At 38.5% G+C, this 23,942-nt stretch overlaps 2 protein-coding genes across 2 annotated transcripts; one reads left to right on the forward strand and one right to left on the reverse strand.

Annotated features, from left to right (window-relative positions):
- The first annotated feature begins 6,761 nt into the window (after nucleotides 1-6,761).
- On the forward strand, nucleotides 6,762-7,703 carry LOC118838638 (olfactory receptor 51G2-like). Its single transcript, XM_036745983.1, has one exon. The coding sequence runs from the start codon at nucleotides 6,762-6,764 to the stop codon at nucleotides 7,701-7,703; it is 942 nt and encodes a 313-aa protein (XP_036601878.1).
- Nucleotides 7,704-13,455: 5,752 nt separating this feature from the next.
- Nucleotides 13,456-14,394, reverse strand: LOC118839537 (olfactory receptor 51A7-like). The gene has a single exon (XM_036747008.1). It carries the CDS (start codon nucleotides 14,392-14,394, stop codon nucleotides 13,456-13,458), a length of 939 nt encoding a protein of 312 aa, XP_036602903.1.
- Nucleotides 14,395-23,942: the final 9,548 nt, after the last annotated feature.

Here is a 23,942-nt window from a genome sequence, read left to right on the forward strand (position 1 = left end):
CAATCACTTGAATAACATTCATAACATGTGACATAGTATAATGCTTTTATTAGAGTTCTTATCTCCATTTGGGAAATTCTCTATTTTAGGAATAATTCTTCTTTTCATTACATCAATATATTTTTCAGTTTATCAATTCCTGTAATGAGGACAAGATTACTATGTCTAGTTGAAATTTGAAAATCTCTACTTTTTGAAGTGTAGAGATTACTTTTTTTCAGTGTGATTATGATATTCAGATCCTACAGGCTCACTTGCATGTCTTCTGACAATGGTTTTAGTACAGTGTTGAATGAAAAAGTGAGTTTCATCAGTAAAAATTGCCATTTTTCCGTCTTTATTGCTCCACTCCTTGTATTGTCAGGCCCATGATAAGCATTTATTTCCCTCACAGCACTGGTAAAAAGCTGTATTTTTTACTGGTCTTCATGCTCCAAGAACCATATACAGCATTGTAGAAGAATCCATAATACCCCATCCATGGGGTCACTAACTCAGAGGGTCTCTGCTTTATTTTATGAGGATCGATTATGATTGATTGTGTTGTTTTTTTGAATTCCATATTTAATTGTTCAATATTTTTTAGTTTTCAGGATTGATTTCCACAGGATTTTCAGTTACAGATTTTCTCTACTTTTCTACCCACCCCCCACTCCAAGATGGCATATATTCTTATTGCCTTCTTCCCCAGCCAGCCCTCCCTTCTGTCACCCCACCCCTCCCACCCATCCATTTTCCCCTTACTTTCTTGTAGGGCAAGATAGATTTCTATGCCCCATTGCCTATATATTTTATTTCCTAGTTGCATGCAAAAACAACTTTTTTTTGAGCATCTGCTTTTAAAACTTTGAGTTCCAAATTCTCTCTCCTCTTCCCTCCCCACCCACTCTCCCTAAGAAGGCAAGCAATTCAACATAGGCCACACATATATTATTATGCAAAACACTCCCGTCAATAGCCATGTTGTGAAAGACTAACTATATTTCCTTCCATTTTATCCTGTCCCCCTTTATTCAATTTTCTCCCTTGACACTGTGCCTTTTCCAAAGTGTTTGTTTTTGATTACTTCTTCCCCCTATCTGCCCTCCATTCTGTCGTACTCTCTTTTTATCCCCTTCCCCCTTCTTTCATATGGGGTAAGATACCCAATTGAGTGTGTATGTTATTCTTTCCTCAAGACAAATCTGATGAGAGCAAGATTCACTCATTCCCCCTCACCTGCCCCCTCTTCCTTTCCAGTGATCTGCTTTTTCTTGCCACTTTTACGTGAGATAATGTGCCCCATTCTATCTCTCCTTTTCTCGCTCTCTGAATATATTCCTCTCTCACGCCTTAATTTAATTTTATTTTTTTAGACATCATCCCTTTATGTTCAACTCACCCTGTGCCCTCTGTCTATATATATAGATATAGATATAGATATATAGATATATGTAGATATAGATATATATAGATATATATCTATATATATATATATCTATATATATGTATATATATATTCCCTTCAACTACCTTAATAGTGAGAAAGGTCTCATGAATTTCACACATCATCTTTCTATGTAGGAATGTAAGCAAAACAATTCCACTTTAGTAAGTCCCTTATGATTTCTCTTTCTTGCTTATCTTTTCATGCTTCTCTTGATTCTTGTGTTTGAAAGTCAAACTTTCGAGGGGGCGGAGCCAAGATGGCGGCTGGTAAGCACGGACTAGAGTGAGCTCCCTACCCGAGTCCCTCCAAAAACCTATAAAAATGGCTCTGAACCAATTCTAGAACGGGAGAACCCACAGAACAGCAGAGGGAAGCAGGGCTCCAGCCCAGGACAGCCCGGACAGTCTCTGGGTGAGCTCTATTCCACACGGAGCTGGGAGCTGGGAGCTGGGAGCTGGGAACGGAGTGGAGCAGAGCCCAGCCTGAGCGGCGTGGACGATCCAGTCCAGAAGCCGGGCGGAGGGGGCCCTAGCGCCCTGAATACGTGAGCAGTTACCAGACCCCTCGACCCACAAACACCAAAGACTGCGGAGAAGGTTAGTGGGAAAAGCTGCGGGAGTGGAAGGAGTTCGCGGTTCGGCTTCCAGCCCCGGGGGCAGCGGAGGTGGGGCAGCTACAGCTGTTGTTACTTCCGGCTCCAGGCCCACCTGGTGGGGGGAATTAAGTGGCGGATCACAGCAGGGGTGCACAGCCTGCCGAAGATCTGAGCCCAGTCTGGACTGGAGGTCCTTGGGGAAGGAGGAGTGCGGCTCTGACAGAGCTGGCACCTCCCCCCCAAACGTAGAACATAGAACTCTGTAATCTACAAGCAGTCACACCCCACTGAAAAACTCAAGGGTCAAGTTAGTTGGTTGGGAATATGGCCAGGACGCGAAAACGCGCCCAGATTCAGTATCAGACTTTGGATTCTTTCTTTGGTGACAAAGAAGACCAAAACATACAGCCTAAAGAAGACAGCAAAGTCATAGAGCCTACAACCAAAGCCTCCAAGAAAAACATGACCTGGCCCCAGACCATAGAAGAACTCAAAAAGGATTTGGAAAAGCAAGTTAGAGAAGTAGAGGAAAAATTGGGAAGAGAAATAAGAAGGATGCGAGAAAACCATGAAAAACAAGTCAATGACTTGCTAAAGGAGACCCAAAAAAATACTGAAAAATACACTGAAGAAAACAACACCTTACAAAATAGACTAACTCAAATGGCAAAAGAGCTCCAAAAAGCCAATGAGGAGAAGAATTCCTTGAAAGGCAGAATTAGCCAAATGGAAAAGGAGGTCCAAAAGACCACTGAAGAAAATACTACTTTAAAAATTAGATTGGAGCAAGTGGAAGCTAGTGACTTTATGAGAAATCAGGATATTATAAAACAGAACCAGAGGAATGAAAAAATGGAAGACAATGTGAAATATCTCCTTGGAAAAACCACTGACCTGGAAAATAGATCCAGGAGAGAGAATTTAAAAATTATTGGACTACCTGAAAGCCATGATCAAAAAAAGAGCCTAGATACCATCTTTCAGGAAATTATCAAGGAGAACTGCCCTGATATTCTAGAGCCACAGGGCAAAATAGAAATTGAAAGAATCCATCGATCGCCTCCGCAAATAGATCCCAAAAAGAAATCTCCTAGGAATATTGTTGCCAAATTCCAGAGCTCCCAGATCAAGGAGAAAATACTGCAAGCAGCCAGAAAGAAACAATTTGAATATTGTGGAAACCCAATCAGAATAACCCAAGATCTGGCAGCTTCTACATTAAGAGATCGAAGGGCTTGGAATGCGATATTCCCGAGGGCAATGGAGCTAGGATTAAAACCTAGAATCACCTACCCAGCAAAACTAAGTATCATGTTCCAAGGCAAAATATGGACTTTCAATAAAATGGAGGACTTTCAAGCTTTCTCAGTGAAAAGACCAGAACTGAATAGAAAATTTGACTTTCAAACACAAGAATCAAGAGAAGCATGAAAAGGTAATCAAGAAACGGAAATTGCAAGGGACTTACTAAAGTTGAACTGTTTTGTTTACATTCCTACATGGAAAGATGATGAGTATGATTCATGAGACCTCAGTATTAGGGTAGTTGAAGGGAATATGCATGTATATATATGCATATATATATGTTTATGTATATATATAAGTGAATGTGTATGTATGCATGTATCTATGTGTATATGTATGTATGTGTATGTATGTGTATATATATATATATGTAAAAGAGAGAGAGCAGACACAGGGTGAGTTGAGGATGAAGGGAAGATAGCTAAAAGAAATAAAATGAAATTAAGGGATGAGAGAGTAACTTACTGAGAGAGGGAGATAGGGAGAGATAGAATGGGGTGGATTATCTCCCATAAAGGTGGCAAGAGGAAACAGTTCTAGGAGAGGAGGGGAGTGGGCAGGTGAGGGGGGAATGAGTGAACCTTGCTCTCATCAGATTTGGCCTGAGGGGGAATACCATACATACTCAGTTGGGTATCTTACCCCACAGGAAAGAAGAGGGAGGAAGATAAAAAAAAAAATAAAAGGCAGGGGGATGATGGAGTGGAGGGCAGATGGGGGTGGAGGTAATCAAAACAAACACTTTGGAAAGGGGACAGGGTCAAGGAAGAAAATTCAATAAAGCGGGATGGGTTGGGAAGGAGCAAAATGTAGTTAGCCTTTCACAACATGAATATTGTGGAAGGGTTATACATAATAATACATGTGTGGCCTAGGTTGAATTGCTCAACTTCTTAGGGAGGGTGGGTGGGAAGGGAAGAGGGAAGGGAATTTGGAACTCAAAGTTTTAAAATCAGATGTTCAAAAACAAAAAATGCAACTAAAAAATAAGATACACAGGCAATGGGGCGTAGAAATTTATCTTGCCCTACAAGAAAGGAAGGGAAAAGGGGATGAGAGGGGAGGGGGGTGATAGAGGGGAGGGCTGACTGGGGAACAGGGCAACCAGAATATACGCCATCTTGGAGTGGGGGGGGAGGGCAGAAATGGGGAGAAAATTTGTAATCCAAACTGTTGTGAAAATCAATGCTGAAAACCAAATATGTTAAATAAATAAATTGCATTAAAAAAAATAAATAAAATAAAATAAAATAAAAATAAAATAAAATAAAAAAAAAAGAAAGTCAAACTTTCTATTCACCTCTGTTCTTTTCATTAAGAAAGCTTGAAAGTCCTCTATTTTATTGAAAATCCATATTTTCCCTTGGAGCATTATACTCAGTTTTGCTGGGTTGAATGAAAGTTTGAACCACATTTTATTTAATTGGAATATTAACATATAACATCTTCAATATGATTTCCATCATTTGTGATGCAAAGGTTGATGTGCTTTGCAAGATTCATGTGAACTCGATGCAGTAACTCTACATTGCAATCAATTTTCCTATGTGTCTAGACTTTAGGGACACCCAGTATAAAGGGAGATATTGAATATTGGTGTAGTAAGGTTGGGGGAATTGGAGAGTGGCCAGAGAAGGCCATAGAAAAAGAAAACTTGGCAACTCTTTGAATGTGTGGTGAAGGAAAATGAAGATTCATGGATGACTCTGAGCATAAAAGATGACTGTATCCTTACAGAAACAATCACTGAGGAAGAGGGTATTTGAGAGTTAAATATCTGTGTATACACCTATAATAGGAAAAAAGTTTAATATGATATAACAATCCTACCCACGAGGAACACCTATGGCAAATGGATAGTTCATTGTCCTGGAATCCAGAGACCTCAGCTGTGTCACATCCTCTGTGATCCTGGGCCAGTCACTTCATGCCCTCTGGTTTCCCTATGTGTTAAATGAGGGAGTTCATATATAAGTTTTTATTGTTTGTTTGCTTTGTTTTTTTATAATTTTAACATCAAATGGTCCGTGCTCCAATGTTCCTTCTGTGTTCTATATTCAAAAACCCCTTTCAGCTTTGTTATTCTATGTTCTAAGTTGTCATCTAGCTCTCATATTCTTTGTTCTATATCCTATATTCCTTCCTAGTTCAAACATTCTACATTCTATAGGATCTGTCCCCAGCATAGATGATAACCTTCAATGAACAATACAATATTTTTTGCCCACTTCCCCTTGTCACTAACAGTAAATGTTTGTGAGCCATCTGGTTAGAGTTAGGTGTCAGTCTGTGGCTAGGGTAGGGGTTCATTCTTTGACAGCAAGATGGTCCAACAGAGAGAGTGCCAAGACCTGGAGTCAGGATGACCTAAGTTCTAATTTGGGCTCAGACGCTTACTAGCTGTGTGGCCATGGATGAGCCACTTTGCCTCTGTTTGCCTCAGTTTCCTCAGCTGTAAAATGGGTATAATGGCAGCACCTAACTCCCAGAGTTATTGTGATTAAATTTAAAAGAGATAAATATTGTAAAGAACTTAGCACAGTAACTGCCACATACTAAGTCCTATATAAATGTAGCTATTACTATAATTATAATTATTATGTTGCATGATAAAGGATCAGTATTAAACCAGGGTTAGGACTCAGTCTTTACCAGCATCAGGGCTTAGTCTTTGACTGGGATTAGAGCGCAATCTATGTCCAGGTTTAGAGCTCAATCTATGCCCTTGATCAAGGCACAATATATGGTCAGGGTTAGGAATTTGTCTTTAATTGAAAAATATGATTTTTCTCTATGGGAAGTCAAATATTTATTGGGATTAAACCTATGTTATTGGTCTCACAAGTACCTAATTACTTGCCCTATTTTTTAACAGTGATATAGTCATCTTTAGACTGTGAAGCAAGAGTAACTAAGGCTAGATACTAGCAAGAAATTTCCAATCAGGAAAATGATAAAGTAGAGAAATAAGGAATCCATTCATATAGAGGAATGTAATTTTTTTGAAATATTTAAGAACAGGAAAAATTGTAGCCCTAAGTTTGGCTTAGGTCAAATGAAGTCTTGTATAGAGTTATGGGGATGGTTTGGATGACTTCTGGAGAACATTCCCAGTGGTAGGTTTATTAAGGCAATATTGTATTGTAGAAGGAGTCCAAAATCTGGCAGCAGTAGACTAGGTTTCAATCTTGAAGCTTCTCTTTATCCGTGTGACACTAGGGAAATTACTTAGCTCTTCTAGACCTCAATTTCCTTATCTGTAAAATTATAAAATTAGGCTGGATAAATTTTAAGATTCCTTGCAAACCCTAAGTCTTGTGATGCTGTGTAATTCACCCATGTAATTTCTATGTAGGCTTCTCCTGACCACAGTGACTGTTCAGTTCAGCACAGAGAGTGAGAACCTGAACTTTCCTCCTCCTACCTTCCAACATGACGCTGGAATCCTTTGGAAACAGCACTGTCAGGCCTTATACCTTTCTCTTAAGTGGCCTCCCTGGACTAGAGCATATCCACATCTGGATCTCCATCCCTCTATTTTCTATGTACCTTATGTCCATCCTGGGGAACTGCATGATCCTCTTCATTATCAAGACAGAATCTTCACTCCACCAGCCCATGTATTTCTTCCTGTCCATGCTGGCACTGACAGATCTGGGCTTGTCCATATGCACCCTTCCCACAGTACTGGGTATCTTCTTATTTGGAGCTCGAGAGATTGACCATGATGCCTGCTTTGCTCAGCTCTTTTTCATCCACTGCCTGTCTTTCCTAGAGTCCTCAGTGCTACTTTCCATGGCATTCGATCGCCTCGTTGCCATCTGCCGTCCTCTGAGATATGCCTCCATTCTTACCAACAGAGTTGTCAGCAGAATTGGGCTGGGCTCCTTGGGTCGGAGTGTGGCACTCATCTTCCCACTTCCTTTCATGCTCAAACGCTTCCCTTATTGTGGTTCCCAAGTCCTCACCCACTCCTACTGCCTCCACCAAGAGGTTATGAAGCTGGCATGTGCTGACATTACTGCCAACAGCATCTATGGCATGTTTGTTCTCATCTCCACTGTGGGTGTGGACTCCATGCTCATCCTTCTCTCTTATGTGCTGATTCTCCACACTGTGTTGGCCATTGCCTCCCAGGCTGAGCGCCTCAAGGCCCTCAACACATGTGTCTCCCACATTTGTGCGGTACTACTCTTCTACACACCTATGACTGGTCTATCAGTCATTCACCGATTTGGGAAGCAGTCTCCTCATTTGATTCAGGTGGTCATGGGATTTGTTTACCTTCTGGTCCCACCCTTGATGAACCCAATTGTCTACAGTGTGAAGACCAAGCAGATCAGGGATCGCATTGTCCAAGCCCTTCATCGCTAACAGTGACTAAGACTGGAACTAGTTTTTCCCTAGATAGACTGTATTACATCAACCTTTTTGATTCATGAGATTTTGGGGGTGGGAGGAATGGGAATTTATGAATGAGGGAAACAGATGGCCCATTTACGAAGGCAGCCAGACTAACATTATGATAATTAATGAGCAATTCCTGAATCATAATTATTATCTACTTCTTTTGCTATGACTTAAAACAATTTTCTGAGTCCTACATCTATGTATACTTTGAGACAGTTAATTTTGTGTGATGATAGGGACAGCAAAATGATAGTAATAACAAGAACATTTGTGAAAAGATGTGAAGAATTGCATAGGCTAGGAAGGTTATTACCTGTACCTTTGGAGGGAGTACCCACAATTGTGGGAAACAGATAAATAATTATATAATATGTTCTTGTAACATTTTCAAGTATAGCAAGTACTTTGCATGTATTAGGTAATTTGAGCTTAAAAAACCCAAACATTGGGATATAAGCCCTATACATATAATAATCTCCATTTTACATATGATGAAAATGAGGCTCAGAAAGATAAAATCATTTGCTCACTTAATCTAAGTGTCAGAGAGGAGGATTTGAATTTGCATCTCCAAGTACAGCATCTCCAAGTACAGCAATCTAGCCACTCTACTATAATTGAAGTATGTTTTCAACTATGCAGATCAAACATGTGGCAGCATGATATAGTAGACAGTGTGGCAGATACAGATTAAAGCAGATACTTGTTCAAGTCCTGCTTCTAACATTTGCTGTCTTCATGAGAATAAACAAGTCTCTTAACCTCTCTCAGATTTAGTTTCCTTTTGCCTACTCTTCACTATTGTGTTGAGGACTGAAGGAAATATGTGTGACATGTGCTAGGCAAATGATAGTTATTGTAATGTGTGGGAAGCTCTCTAAAAGTACCATATGCTGAATAATTGAAAACATAACTCTTAGTATATAAAATACATCCAGTATGCCCCCAAATTCTATTCTAAGCCACTAAGGTTTTAACTGTATTAAGAGTTTTGGAAAGTCCTTATAGTGCTTACATCTGTACATGTACACATATATAAGATATGCATTTATATGCCAAATATATAACGCATGTATGTTTTTACATCTTTGGAATAGCTTTTCCTTAAGTCAGTAACAGAAAATACCTCCTAATATCTGGGTAAACCCATCTGTAATATTTGATATCTTTAGAACCTAAAGATATTTTATTCTCTGTCTTTCATCCCAGCCTTGTTTTCTATTGTTGAAACTCCTTGAAAATATGTATTCTTGACATTAAAAGGGAAGTTAAGAAGTGGGGTTGATTTGAAGAGAAAGAAATAATAAATTTCTTTTTGGTCACTTTGAGTTTCAGATGTCTATGGGATTCTATATATTTTATATAAAATATGTAATTATGTATAGACATATATTTACATGTGTCATGTATAGATGTATGCAATATTCCTATATGTACACATGTGGTGACTCCCAAAGACAGAACTGCACCCAGACTTTGGAGAGACATGTCCCGAACAACATGTGTTTTATGTACATATATATATATATATATATATATATATATATATATATGTATGTATATATATGTATATGTGCATGTCCATATTTATCCATCCATATATATCAATCTATGGAATAGATTCATTAGAAAACAATGAAATTATACAACTTATTAAATTACAAGGTTATTTTTATAGAGACTAATTAAAAAGAAAAATCTTTTTTTAACCTGATTAGGAAGATTAAGTAAAATGAGATCTCCCCTAACCTCCTCCATACACAGATAAAAGAAAATATTAACCAATAGAGAGAAGAAAGAAAAAGAATTGTAAGGATGCACTATGTACAATCATATTCTGGTAAAACTGAGTGCAAAAGTATTGAAGAAAAAATTAGAACCATATAAGATACACAAATTAACAAAACATGAAATAGAGATTTTAAACAAGTGACCATAAGAAAAAGAAATTAAGCTAGTTTGAAGGAACTGCCAAGTGTTCATGTTGCAGGAGGATTTATAGTTACAAGAATTCTATCAAACTGAGAAACTGATAATACCTAATTATTCTAAAATAAGAGAAAGAAAAGATCTTACAAAACACTTTTAATAAAACAAATGTATTCCTAATAGCTAAACAATGGAAGAAAAAGGAAAGAAAAACTACAAATTAGTAACATCAATGACTATTGATTTAAAAATTTTAAACAAAATTCTCTTCAAAATAGCAATGTAGGGGCAGCTAGGTGGCGCAGTGAGTAGAGCACCAGCCCTGGAGTCAGGAGGACCTGATTTCAAATCCGACCTCAGACACTTGACACTACCTGTGTGACCTTGGGCAAGTCACTTAACCCCGATTGCCCTGCCAAAAAGCAAAAAAAAAATAGCAATGTAGCAAAAACAACTACTGCCTTTGATAAAATTGAGTTTATAAATGGCATACAAAGGTTATTCACTATTAGGAAAACAATGAACACACTTATGTCAAAGATAACATTATTCAGGCAGTGAGATACAGAGGAACAATTATTAGATTGGGTGACAGAGGACTGGGGTTTGATTCCTGATTCTTTATTTCTGTGTGACCTTAGGTAAGTCACTTAACATTTGCAGGCCTCTTTTCCTCATCTATAGTACGAAAGGGTTAGAATAGATAGACTCCAAGGTCACTTCTGGTGTTGTATTTGTGATACCTAAATTGAGGAAAAAGTACTTTGAAAATGTATAACACCGATATATGCTTAAAAACATAAGCCTAGGCATAAAAAGAACATTAAAAATTATAAAAAGGGTATACGCAAAAATCACAAGCTAGGTTCACATGTAAGAGAGGAATGCTAGAAGATTCTAAATGTGGCTGTTGTTCTTTGTTCTAGAAGAGGATAAAAATGACATCACTATGTTAGGGTCAAGCTACATTGTGTTTGACTATAGCTGCACAGACCAGTATGATCTTGGGAGACTATATCACAGATTGGGACAAAAGATCTATTTGAACATTTGGAATGGAGATGTCTCTGAAATTGTGCATCTTGAGTTTCTTTAGAGCGCCTGCAATTCTGCTGCTTGTAGAGCATAGCACCTTCTGTGCTACAGATTATCCCATGCTGGGTGGTCCTGGGCCAGTGTCTCCCATGTCTCACAATCGGTCCCAAAGTTCTTAAGAGACACCTTGAGAGTGTGCTTGTAACCCTTCTTCTGACCCCCATGTAAGTGCTTGCCTTGTGTGCTTTCTCAGTAAAATGGTCTCTTAGGCAAATGTAGGTTTGTCATTTGAACAACACGGACAGCCCTTCAGAGTTGTGTTCTCTGCAATAGAGTTTGAATACTTGGCAGTTCAGCTTGAGAAAGGACCTCAGCATCCAGGACCTTATCTTGCTTGATAACCTTCAGAGTCTTGCAAAGACAATTCAAATGGAAATGATTCAACTTTCTGTTTTGGTGCTGGTCTACTGTCCAGGTTTCACAGGCACACAACAGTAAGGTCAACACAAAGGCTGTGTAAACCTTCAACTTTGTAGGAAGTCTAATACCTCTTTTTACCTACACTTTCCTTAGTAGTCTCTTAAACACTGAGCTAACCCTGGCAATGTGTGTGTCAACCTCATGATCTATGTGTATGTCTATGGAAAGTATCCCACCAACATAAGCGAAATCCACAGCATTCAAAATTTTTCCATTTACTGTAACCCAAAATTCTATGTATGGATGGTGTGGTGTTGGCTGGTGGAAAACTTCCATTTTCTTGGTAGTGATTGTTAGGTCGAAAATTAGAAACAGCAGACAATCAATCCATACTCTGTTGCATCTCAATCTCAGAGGCTACACTGAGTGCACAATCATATGTGAACAAAAAAATCACATCCCAATTCTCCCTCCACTTTAGTCTTGGCTTGCAGCCACTTGAACACTTGAATAAATGAATGAATGGCCTGAGTCCCAAGGTTTGTCACTTCTGAATAAGAAAGGGAAAACCCAAAATAAGTATGCAAGGTCAAAATCAGTGTTGAGAGATTTTCTTATATTTAATAATGCTGAATAATTTTCCATATCATAACACTAGATCTACAAAGTGTCCTGGGCCAGTACTGTTGTCTACTTAAGTGGAGCTTACATGTTTGTGAGGAAGGAGTTTACATATGCATAGCTGGAGCGCTTTCTGTTGGCAAATGTGTGTGTGTGTGTGTGTGTGTGTGTGTGTATGTGTGTGTGTGTGTGTGTGTGCAACCTTAGGTAGTTAATTAATCAAATATCACCCCTGTTTTTTTCTGAGATTATGGAAAGTAGAGAAAGAGTGGGAATTTCAGAGTACATCTCTGGAAGCACTATAAAGACTATATTTTACAGCAAGTTACCTATCATAATTTCACATTGTTTTATGATTAGAGATATTCAAGAATATTCATTAGGAATCTCCTGTTACCCAAAGCTGAACAAAACTACTCAAATATGTGTTTGTGAATACATATGTATGTGTGTGTGCATGTGTATACATACAAATATATACACATAACAGCTAACATTTATATCGGCCTTTAATGTTTACAAAGCAATTTGAAAATATTGTCTCATTTAATCCAGAAAAAATAATCCTGATTCTATAAAGAAAGTGCTGTTATTATCCCCTTTTTTAGATGAGGAAATTGAGTTCGACAGGTTAAGTGAGCTGACCAGGGTTTGGGATTGAAATAACATCAAAGATTGCCAGTACTTTTTTGCTTCCATATCTTTGCTCACTTAGTTCCATATACTTGGAATTTTCTTCCTATATTCTTTACCTCTCCACTTTTGTACCCACTTTTGAAGTCTGGCTATAATGCCACCTCTTTCATGAAGCTTTTGATCAATCCAGTGTCATAACTGAAATTAAATAAACTGAGGTACACAGCTCTAAGCACAATTTATTACCAAAGAACAGATTTGCCAATAATTAGAGTCTCAGCCTCCTCAACTAGCTAAGACCCTGAATGAAGGTTGATACATCATTATTATCAATAAAAGGAAGAACATCCAAAAACTAGAAGGCAGCATCACAGATGGGGAAAATACTATGATTGGTTACAAAGTCAGAAGCATCATAATTTGAGACAATGTGAATGGTTGGAAATTTGAAACTCAGGGCTAGCTGCAAACTAACTGCTTGGTACTCTTGACAACTCATGGTGACATCTACCTGAATGACTAGTTAGTGTCACAGCAGTAACAGACCAGATTTTCTTTAACGATAGTGTTACGGAGATAACAGAGCAGATACCCTGGTCTGCACCTGCATCCTTCAAGGATAACAGATTTCAAGAACAACAAAACAGTGATTAGCAGGAAAACTAAACTTTTAAACTCAACCTAGAGACAACATGTGATTTAGATGAAAACTGAATTTCCAAACTTAAGTCAAAGATAAAATAAAACTTTGACAGGTAGTTACAGGAAATATTGACGGTGATACAAAACAAAATCAATTACAGAATAGAATGAATTTGATTTTGTCAATTTTCACCGGTCAGAAATTATCTTTTCCCCTTGGATCTCGTGTAGCAATTTCTTAGCATCTGTCTTAGGCACTTACTATGTAGCATCGTGTATTATATTTATTTGTATATGGTGAATGTTGCCCTGTGGGACTGGGGGATACCTGATTTCTTGGACTGTGTTTACTCTAAGCTTAATATTTTTCCAGTGCTATGTAGCTAGTGTTTTGTAAATGTTTATCAAAGTGAGGTAAATCCCAACTGAGGCCTCATCTGCCAAATACGGAAAACAGTTTCCCTAGAATCTTTTCTCGGATCTGCCGAGTCTTCACACAGTACACAATGGGGTTCATCAAGAGTGGCACAAGCAGGAAAATGTTGGCAATGAAGATCATGATGAGAGGAGATTTGTGCTTGGCAAAGCGGTACATAGCAGCTAGGGTGATGATGGGTACATAGAAGATGAGTACAGCACAGATGTGAGAGACACAGGTATTGAAGGCCTTGAGTCTCTCTGAGAGAGAGGCAATGCTGAGAACTGTCTTTAGGATTTGCAAATAGGACAAAGCAATGCATGCCAGGTTCATTATGGTACAGAGTGCAACAAAGAAGCCATAGATGACATTGACCCTGTTGTCAGAGCATGCCAACTTCATGACATCCTGATGGAGACAGTAAGAGTGGGATAGAAGGTTTTTGTGACAATAGCTCAGCCTCTTTAGAGTCAAAGGAAATGGGAGCACTAAAAGGAAGCTTCTGACGGCAAAGACCAGTCCCAGTTTGGAAATTCTGGCAGTAGTTAAGATAGTGCTGTATCTCAGGGGGTTATGAATGGCTATACAACGATCAAAGGACATGATCAGAAGCACCGATGACTCCATGACAGTGAAGCTGTGGATGAAGAATTCTTGAGCAAAGCAAGCATCAGGGGATATTCCTGGTAAATTGAACAAGAATATTCTCAGCATAGTGGGTAAGGAGGAGAGAGAAAGTCCCATGTCAGAAATGGCCAACACAGCAAGGAGATGGCACATGGGCTCATGGAGAGAGGTTTCTGTCTTGATTACAAGCAGGATGGTGCAGTTACCTAGGATGGCAATCAAATACATGAGGCAGATAGGGATAGAAATCCATACGTGAGCATGCTCCAACCCTGGAATCCCAATCAAGAGAAAGAACTTAGCCTCAGTGGTATTGAAGTCTGACATGATGAGAAGGAAGACAAATTCTGTTCCCAGATCTAAAATGACATGAATGGAGATTTATTCCACGCATCTTTTGGAGACATAGAGTACCAGTATCATTTATATCAAATAAGCTTTTAAAAATATCTTGACAACTTTATTTCAAATATAATTGATTTCATTTGTAATACTACTACTACTACTAATAATAATATACATGTATATTTTATGCATTTAAAAACATTAAGATGAGAAGGTGTGTTTAAACTTCACTATAATTACAAAAGGTTCTATGACACACAAAAAATTGAAGATCCCTTAAAATGATAGAAAAGGAGGGAAAAAGGTGAGAAAGGAGGGAGGTGGGAAGGGAAAGAGAAATAGGGGGGGAGAGAGAGACAGAGACAGACAGACAGAGAGGGACAGATAGAAACAGAGACAGAGAGAATGGGAAAATGGGAGTGAACTTCCCATCATCAATGGATTTGTTCAAATAGACGCTTAATAAATATCTTTTAGTTTTGTTATGGAAAGAAATACTAAATTTGTTGGGATTGGATTGAATAACATCTGAAGTTTATTTATTCCAAACTTTGGTATTCTATGCCCCTAAATAGAATTCCGAGGAAGACTGTAGTATGATTAGAGATGAGGGGATTCTTGAGAAATTCTGTTTTTTTTATAGCTCAAATTTTGTTAATATTAGTAATTGATAAAATGTATATAGTACTTTAAGATTTGCAAAGTGTTTTATAAATATTCTCTCATTTGATCCTCACAATAACTCTGGGACATAGGTGCTCTTATTACCCTTATTTTACTGATAAGGAAATTGAGATAGAGGTTAAGTGTCTTGCCAAGGTTCACACAGCTAGTAAGTATCCAAGATTTGTACTCAAAACTTCCTGACCCCAGGACATTTCCCTGTACATCGAGCCTAAACCTATTCCTTTGCCACTTTCATTTATTATTTCTATTTCTAAATTCTTCAAGTCTATTTCTTCTTCCACACGACAGTCCTATAAATAATTATAGAGCCATATCTTCCCCATTGAGCCTTCCATAGGTTAAACTTCTCACTTCCTTCAACCAATCCTTATACAACATGCACTCCCAACCTTCACCATCTTGTTTACTTCCTCTGGATGCTCTTCAGCTATGCAATGACCTTTTTAAAGGTAGTCCCTTTTGCCCCCAAAACTGAACACAATACTCTAGGTGTGGCCTGATGGAGGCAGAATGCAGAATGAGTATTGTATGCTCATTCCCAAACTGTAAGTCTCATGTACTTTACCCTAAAATGCCCTACTGCCTCTCTGCCACTCAGCAATGGAACTTATTAAAGGCCTCATATATTCCACAGTATGGAGAAAATTCAAAACTTTTTTCCTCAAACGAGATGTACAGGAACAATGCAAGTTAGTTGCTGGATAATTTGCATGAATTTGGGGCTGAGATTTCTTCACCAGTACCCTCTTTTGTGCTACATCTTGCCAGAAAAGTATATGCCGCCTCTCAGACTCTAAGTCTGGGGCCCTGAGAATGTTGAGAGAAAAGCTTCTTCAAGTCCTACAAGTCACTGAATAGAATATGTACCCGTACTATCTTTGACCCTGAGTCAGGGCTCTGTTCATTTTCAATCACTTCTTCCAACATTTCCATCCTCATTTGCTCCAATCTTTATTCATATATCTGAGTACACATATATTCCCTCCTGCACATATATGCTTCTATAGGAAAAACAACCTCAAACACACACATGCACACACCCACATACATATGTATATACCAAGAAATTCAGAGTCCCAGAGCTGAAAGGTCCTTCTGTCTATTGTTTACGTAAATATTAATACTCATGCTCATATGTTAATACCCAATTATATACTTGTGTTGGCAACCAAAAATGGGCTCCTTAGCACTTAGTCAACAAGTGCCCTTGACTAGTTTGGCTTTTTCCCCTGAACTGAATGCTGTTTGTATGTTGGACTGGAGTAAGCTTGTTGGCCCCTTCACCTTGCTTCCCTTGCTTAAGCTGATGGAAAGAACCTGTGCTTTCCCGGTCAACCCCTTCACCTTGCTTAAGCAGATTGAAAGAACCTGTGCTTTCCCCGGCGTACCTTACACCCCCCCCCCCCCCCCCCCCCCCCCGCAGAAGCCGGATGGTTAAAAGCAGCTCCCATTGGAGCCAGAGGCTGCTATAGCCACAGCCACAGCTGAAGCAGGAGCTGCCAGTAGCAGAGCTGACCTACGGGAGGAAGCTGAACAAGGACTTCAGGCCAGTGGGTAATCTTTTTACCATAGAGGGGGAAGCATGATTTTGCTTTACGCAATCATGCTTCTCTGTAGCCTCCTGGTTACTCTTTCAAGGCGTACTTATTGGGCCTGGAAGCTTTTGATCAATATATCAAAATGGGGTTGCTGGTTCATGGGTTGGTTACTGTGGAGCCTAAATATATGTTTTGATTCTTCTGCCTTCTACTTTGAGAGTTTCTTATATCCAGCGGTTCCCGAAACTTTCAGACATGTTTATGATCCTCTTTGAGATTATAAACTCTGCTCTCCTAATACAATACTATATACACAAGTACATAAATGGACTTGAATACAAACACATTCACTCACACGTATGCATTAGTGTAAGCATAAACAAATATGTTGATGCATTTAGGTATGAAAATATTTTGTAACACATATATAGATACACTCACACAGATATATACACATACATACTTGGGCTCCTTCCTATGCATTCAGATGCTCAAACTTCTCCCCCTACATGTCCTTCCTATTCACCCATGCTTGAGAATTTCTGGGGAAGCTCTTTGGAGCATTTGGAACTTACCAGGATCTAGGCTTCTATGTAAGAGAGAATTGTGCATGGGCTCAAGATGGAGGCTGCTCAGCCTCTGTGCCTAACAGATTGTTGACCATAGCTTATATACATCCACAAAGTTCTCACCCCTCCCACTCCACACCACTCCCAGAAATTGTCTGGGGAATAGTAGAAATCTCATTGTATGTGTAAACATGGAGCTTTGCCAGAGATAAATCCCTGGGCTGAGTTAGGCCTTAAGGGGCACAGATTTAACATTCTTATAGCTGGGGATGGCATGCAAGCGACGAATAAGGATTTGAAGTCTTTAGAGAGTACTGCTTCTTATTTTGTGATTATATACAGCTAGACCTGAAGGGTATCTGCAATCCTGCATTGGATTCACTCATTTTTATTTAATTATTTATCAGAATTTAGCAAGGGGCTGTGGAACATCTTAAGATGTGTCAAAGGTGGGGCGGAGCCAAGATGGCGGCTGGTAAGCACGGACTAGAGTGAGCTCCGTACCCGAGTCCCTCCAAAAACCTATAAAAATGGCTCTGAACCAATTCTAGAACGGCAGAACCCACAGAACAGCAGAGGGAAGCAGGGCTCCAGCCCAGGACAGCCCGGATGGTCTCTGGGTGGGTGAGCTCTATTCCACACGGAGCTGGGAGCTGGGAGCTGGGAGCTGGGAACGGAGTGGAGCAGAGCCCAGCCTGAGCAGCGTGGACGATTCAGACCGGAAGCCGGGCGGAGGGGGCCCTAGCGCCCTGAATACGTGAGCAGTTACCAGACCCCTCGACCCACAAACACCAAAGACTGCGGAGAAGGTTAGTGGGAAAAGCTGCGGGAGTGGAAGGAGTTCGCGGTTCGGCTTCCAGCCCCGGGGGCAGCGGAGGTGGGGCAGCTACAGCTGTTGTTACTTCCGGCTCCAGGCCCACCTGGTGGGGGGAATTAAGTGGCGGATCACAGCAGGGGTGCACAGCCTGCCGAAGATCTGAGCCCAATCTGGACTGGGGGTCCTTGGGGAAGGAGGAGTGCGGCTCTGACAGAGCTGGCACCTCCCCCCCAAACGTAGAACATAGAACTCTGTAATCTACAAGCAGTCACACCCCACTGAAAAACTCAAGGGTCAAGTTTAGTTGGTTGGGAATATGGCCAGGACGCGAAAACGCGCCCAGATTCAGTCTCAGACTTTGGATTCTTTCTTTGGTGACAAAGAAGACCAAAACATACAGCCTAAAGAAGACAGCAAAGTCATAGAGCCTACAACCAAAGCCTCCAAGAAAAACATGAACTGGCCCCAGACCATAGAAGAACTCAAAAAGGATTTGGAAAAGCAAGTTAGAGAAGTAGAGGAAAAATTGGGAAGAGAAATAAGAAGGATGCGAGAAAACCATGAAAAACAAGTCAATGACTTGCTAAAGGAGACCCAAAAAAATACTGAAAAATACACTGAAGAAAACAACACCTTACAAAATAGACTAACTCAAATGGCAAAAGAGCTCCAAAAAGCCAATGAGGAGAAGAATTCCTTGAAAGGCAGAATTAGCCAAATGGAAAAGGAGGTCCAAAAGACCACTGAAGAAAATACTACTTTAAAAATTAGATTGGAGCAAGTGGAAGCTAGTGACTTTATGAGAAATCAGGATATTATAAAACAGAACCAGAGGAATGAAAAAATGGAAGACAATGTGAAATATCTCCTTGGAAAAACCACTGACCTGGAAAATAGATCCAGGAGAGATAATTTAAAAATTATTGGACTACCTGAAAGCCATGATCAAAAAAAGAGCCTAGATACCATCTTTCAGGAAATTATCAAGGAGAACTGCCCTGATATTCTAGAGCCACAGGGCAAAATAGAAATTGAAAGAATCCATCGATCACCTCCGCAAATAGATCCCAAAAAGAAATCTCCTAGGAATATTGTTGCCAAATTCCAGAGCTCCCAGATCAAGGAGAAAATACTGCAAGCAGCCAGAAAGAAACAATTTGAATATTGTGGAAACCCAATCAGAATAACCCAAGACCTGGCAGCTTCTACATTAAGAGATCGAAGGGCGTGGAATGCGATATTCCGGAGGTCAATGGAGCTAGGATTAAAACCTAGAATCACCTACCCAGCAAAACTGAGTATCATGTTCCAAGGCAAAATATGGACTTTCAATAAAATGGAGGACTTTCAAGCTTTCTCAGTGAAAAGACCAGAACTGAATAGAAAATTTGACTTTCAAACACAAGAATCAAGAGAAGCATGAAAAGGTAATCAAGAAACGGAAATTGCAAGGGACTTACTAAAGTTGAACTCTTTTGTTTACATTCCTACATGGAAAGATGATGAGTATGATTCATGAGACCTCAGTATTAGGGTAGTTGAAGGGAATATGCATATATATATATGCATATATATATGTTTATGTATATATATAAGTGAATGTGTATGTATGCATGTATGTATGTGTATATGTATATATGTGTATGTATGTGTATATATATATATATATATGTAAAAGAAAGAGAGCAGACACAGGGTGAGTTGAGGATGAAGGGAAGATAGCTAAAAGAAATAAAATGAAATTAAGGGATGAGAGAGTAACTTACTGAGAGAGGGAGATAGGGAGAGATAGAATGGGGCGGATTATCTCCCATAAAGGTGGCAAGAGGAAGCAGTTCTAGGAGAGGAGGGGAGTGGGCAGGTGAGGGGGGAATGAGTGAACCTTGCTCTCATCAGATTTGGCCTGAGGGGGAATACCATACATACTCAGTTGGGTATCTTACCCCACAGGAAAGAAGAGGGAGGAAGATAAAAAAAAAAAATAAAAGGCAGGGGGATGATGGAGTGGAGGGCAGATGGGGGTGGAGGTAATCAAAAGAAACACTTTGGAAAGGGGACAGGGTCAAGGAAGAAAATTCAATAAAGCGGGATGGGTTGGGAAGGAGCAAAATGTAGTTAGCCTTTCACAACATGAATATTGTGGAAGGGTTATACATAATAATACATGTGTGGCCTAGGTTGAATTGATCAACTTCTTAGGGAGGGTGGGTGGGAAGGGAAGAGGGAAGGGAATTTGGAACTCAAAGTTTTAAAATCAGATGTTCAAAAACAAAAAAACTTTTTGTATGCAACTAAAAAATAAGATACACAGGCAATGGGGCGTAGAAATTTATCTTGCCCTACAAGAAAGGAAGGGAAAAGGGGATGAGAGGGGAGGGGGGTGATAGAGGGGAGGGCTGACTGGGGAACAGGGCAACCAGAATATATGCCATCTTGGAGTGGGGGGGGAGGGCAGAAATGGGGAGAAAATTTGTAATTCAAACTGTTGTGAAAATCAATGCTGAAAACCAAATATGTTAAATAAATAAATTGCATTAAAAAAAAAAAAAAAAGATGTGTCAAAGGTGATGACGTTCGTGGTAGAATTGATAAGGAGGAGGAAGAGGGAAGAGATGATGATAATTCATACATTATATAATTCTTTACATGTATTATCTACTTTGACTTTTTAAATAACCTTGTGAATGAAAGAAAGAATTTATTACCTCAGAATAAATGAATGTATTACTTTGGAAAAAAGAAATATGCATGATAAATTTGTTGTATGTTAAAAAGGAATTGTAAACTTTACATAGTAGATTTGCAGTTTCATGTGTAATCATCTTTTTATTGTCCTGTTTTATGGAAATGCTTGTTTTATTCTGTAAATTAAAAATAAAATAGATTTAAAAGAGAATATTAGCAGAAAAAAGAGAATAAAGGAAGAACTTTGTGAAATGGACAATTGGGAGGGTTTTTTCCCCACTGGACAGATGAGGAAAATGAGAGTAATTGACTTGCTTCAGTCACATAAGTGTGATCACTTCTTATGACTGAAATGGCATTATCAGCAGCAGACTGGATCAGTTCTTGAGCACCCTTGAAACTTTTATTTGGAGCAGGGAAGGCAGGGCAATTGGGGTTAAGTGACTTATCCAAGGCCACACAGCTAGTATGTCAAGTTTCTCAGGCCATATCTGAACTCAGTTCCTCCTGACTCCAGGGCTAGTGCTCTATTCACTGTACTACCTAGCTGCCCCACATCCTTGAAATTCTTTGAGCCAGAATTGAACTTAAGAATGCCTGTGATCCATTCTTTAGTTTCTGCACAGGTGAATATATCCTCTGCTAAATAATACACCATCAGGCACTTCTAAATAATCATTAATCTCTACTTTTCTGTCCATATGACCTGCCTTTCCCACAATAATTGGTATTTCTCTAGCACTTTATAATTTATGAAATTTTTGCCACATATTCAATCCCTTGATCTTCCCAACAATGTTGTTAAGTGGGCAGACAAGGGGAAAAAGTGTAGAAATTTAAATATGTTTGCCCAAGTCACAGAGCAAGCAAGCAAGAAAACCAGATTTCAAACCCAATCTTTCAGTTCAGAACTGAGTACAATATTCTTTTTTCTGTACCAAAATCTCAGTTCCATTGCCCTTCCCACATAGATTCTTCCCTTCCTATAAGCCCTTTTTTAAAAAAAAAATTTCTTCCTTCTTGTTTGTGACTGGAATTCATTGCTGAGCCTTAGTGCTAGATATGAAGTTCAGCCTATGGACAAAGTAAGGAATATTAATCTCTTTTTTTAGGTGAATATTTTCAGAATTTAGTTTAAGTTAGATGTTGTATCTGTAAGGTCATAGAAGAGTTTAGAATGACTTTCCATAAAGTTTTGTGTTTAGTCTTGGTTTATTTTTAGGTGTTAGTCTCTGTCTGGAATTATGTAGCCATTCCATGAACATTCTTAGAGAGCTGATCTATGACAGGTGAGCATTCTTTATGAGTATTTAATAATCTACTTAAAGGTAGATTTGTGTAATTTCACTATTTATATAAGAAAGTATCTTATCTGCCAGTTTCTCTAGGTCCCTCCGTCAACTTTGGGCTAAGCTAGTTATTTTCAGACAAAAGTTTCTCATTTGTGTCATTTACCCAAAAGTCCAGGAAAGCTGATAAGTGCATCTAAGGTTATAGAGCAAGTTAGGAGACAAAATTGGAAATAACAGCTTGAGTTTTCATCTATTTCCACCTTGAAGTTGCAAATACTGGGGCCCAAATGTATATTGAAAATTCAAATATAATTGGCGAGTCAGTATTTTTGATCTCTGATTTGGGGGCATCCATTGTTTCTTTAATTTTTCTAAAAGTGCGAGAGGGAATATTCAGGAAACATTAAGCCAGTGAACTTTAATATAATTTCTAGAAAAAAATCTAAAATATTTTAAAGGAATTTTATTATGAGTACCAAGAAAATACAATTGGGATCATTAAGACCCAATTTGAGTTTATCAGAAGGGAATCCCACCTTCATTCTTCTTCAGGTTACATGTCTACCACACTATAGATTTTTCTACGGCCACTAGAAATTAGCTGTTTCTAAGCTCACTCCATTGCTGAACTACTTCTCACATGAGAAATTACCTTCTGCCCCTATAGCTTCTCCTTCTGATTTGCTAGATCCTCCCAGAACCTCCATTTTAAGATCTGGCTTGAATTTAAAAAATGCAAATGAGTAAGTATAGGATCTACTATTTCATCAACCAAGGATGCTCCTAGTAAGGAATTCTTCTAGAAATTTAGATCAGTGCTATTACTGAGGCTAGATTTAACCTCAGTTCTCTCTGACTCTAGGTCCAGCACTCCATTCATTTCATCACTTAGCTGGCTATGTAGAAATGTGCATATTCATGTATATGTATATATTCTATCTATTTATCTGTCTATCTATGTATCTGTCTGTCTGTCTGTCTATCCATCTATCTATCTGCGTGTCTGTCTACAAATACATTTTCTGTACTCATACATTTTCTTTAGAAAAAATGATTAGTATGTCTCTTTTTGGCTTTATTATTTTCTCTCTTCAGTTGTCAGACTATTTTCCTCACAAAAAGAGTTTTATAGAGAAATTTCACCTGGAAAATTTTGAGAAGTATTTTGCAGAGTGGGCACTAATTTATTATATATTGATAGAATTTACTTGTAAATTTATCTAGACCCTTTTTACCCTTTGTCATTTGCATATAATTTATGGGTAGCTTGAATTCTCATTTTAACATTGGATTTTGTAAAAACAAATGTTATTTTTTTATTTTAATCATTTCTATGTATTCATTTTTGAATAATTGCCTAGTTCCTTTAAATTATTAGTTAGCTCGCATACAACTTGGCTGTATATTTTCTGATAATTATCCTTTTCTTTACTATGGTAAAATCACCTTTGTTCATTATAATTTTTGTTTTTTTTTTCATTTTTTACTTTTCAGGTGTATTTTCCTCTTAAAATTGTTACATAATGTTTTATATATTTTCTATTCATATATACATATGTGCATATGTATATATATATATATATATAATCTATTTTATAAAGATTTTAATAAACTCTCTGAATTAGGATATCTTGTTATAAAATATAGACTGAGTAAAGGGCATGAATGTTATAAAGGATTACCTAAGTATTACTTCAATTTAGCTGTTTTCAACAGCTAGAAAATAGCTTCCCCGACATAAGAGGATACAGATGGAAGTTGCAGAAGAGGGATATGGAAAGACTAAAATATATGTTTCCTTGCATAAAGCATCAACAATAGGTCAGTTTTAAAATAAAGGTGCTCAATACAGCTAATTTCCATACATGTATTAATAATTTTTATTGAAGTATGGTATATAAATCTTCAATACATCTATATTTAATGTTCAGTATTTTATGCC

The sequence above is a fragment of the Trichosurus vulpecula genome, chromosome 2 (assembly GCF_011100635.1).
Source record: "Trichosurus vulpecula isolate mTriVul1 chromosome 2, mTriVul1.pri, whole genome shotgun sequence".
NCBI lineage: Eukaryota > Metazoa > Chordata > Mammalia > Diprotodontia > Phalangeridae > Trichosurus > Trichosurus vulpecula.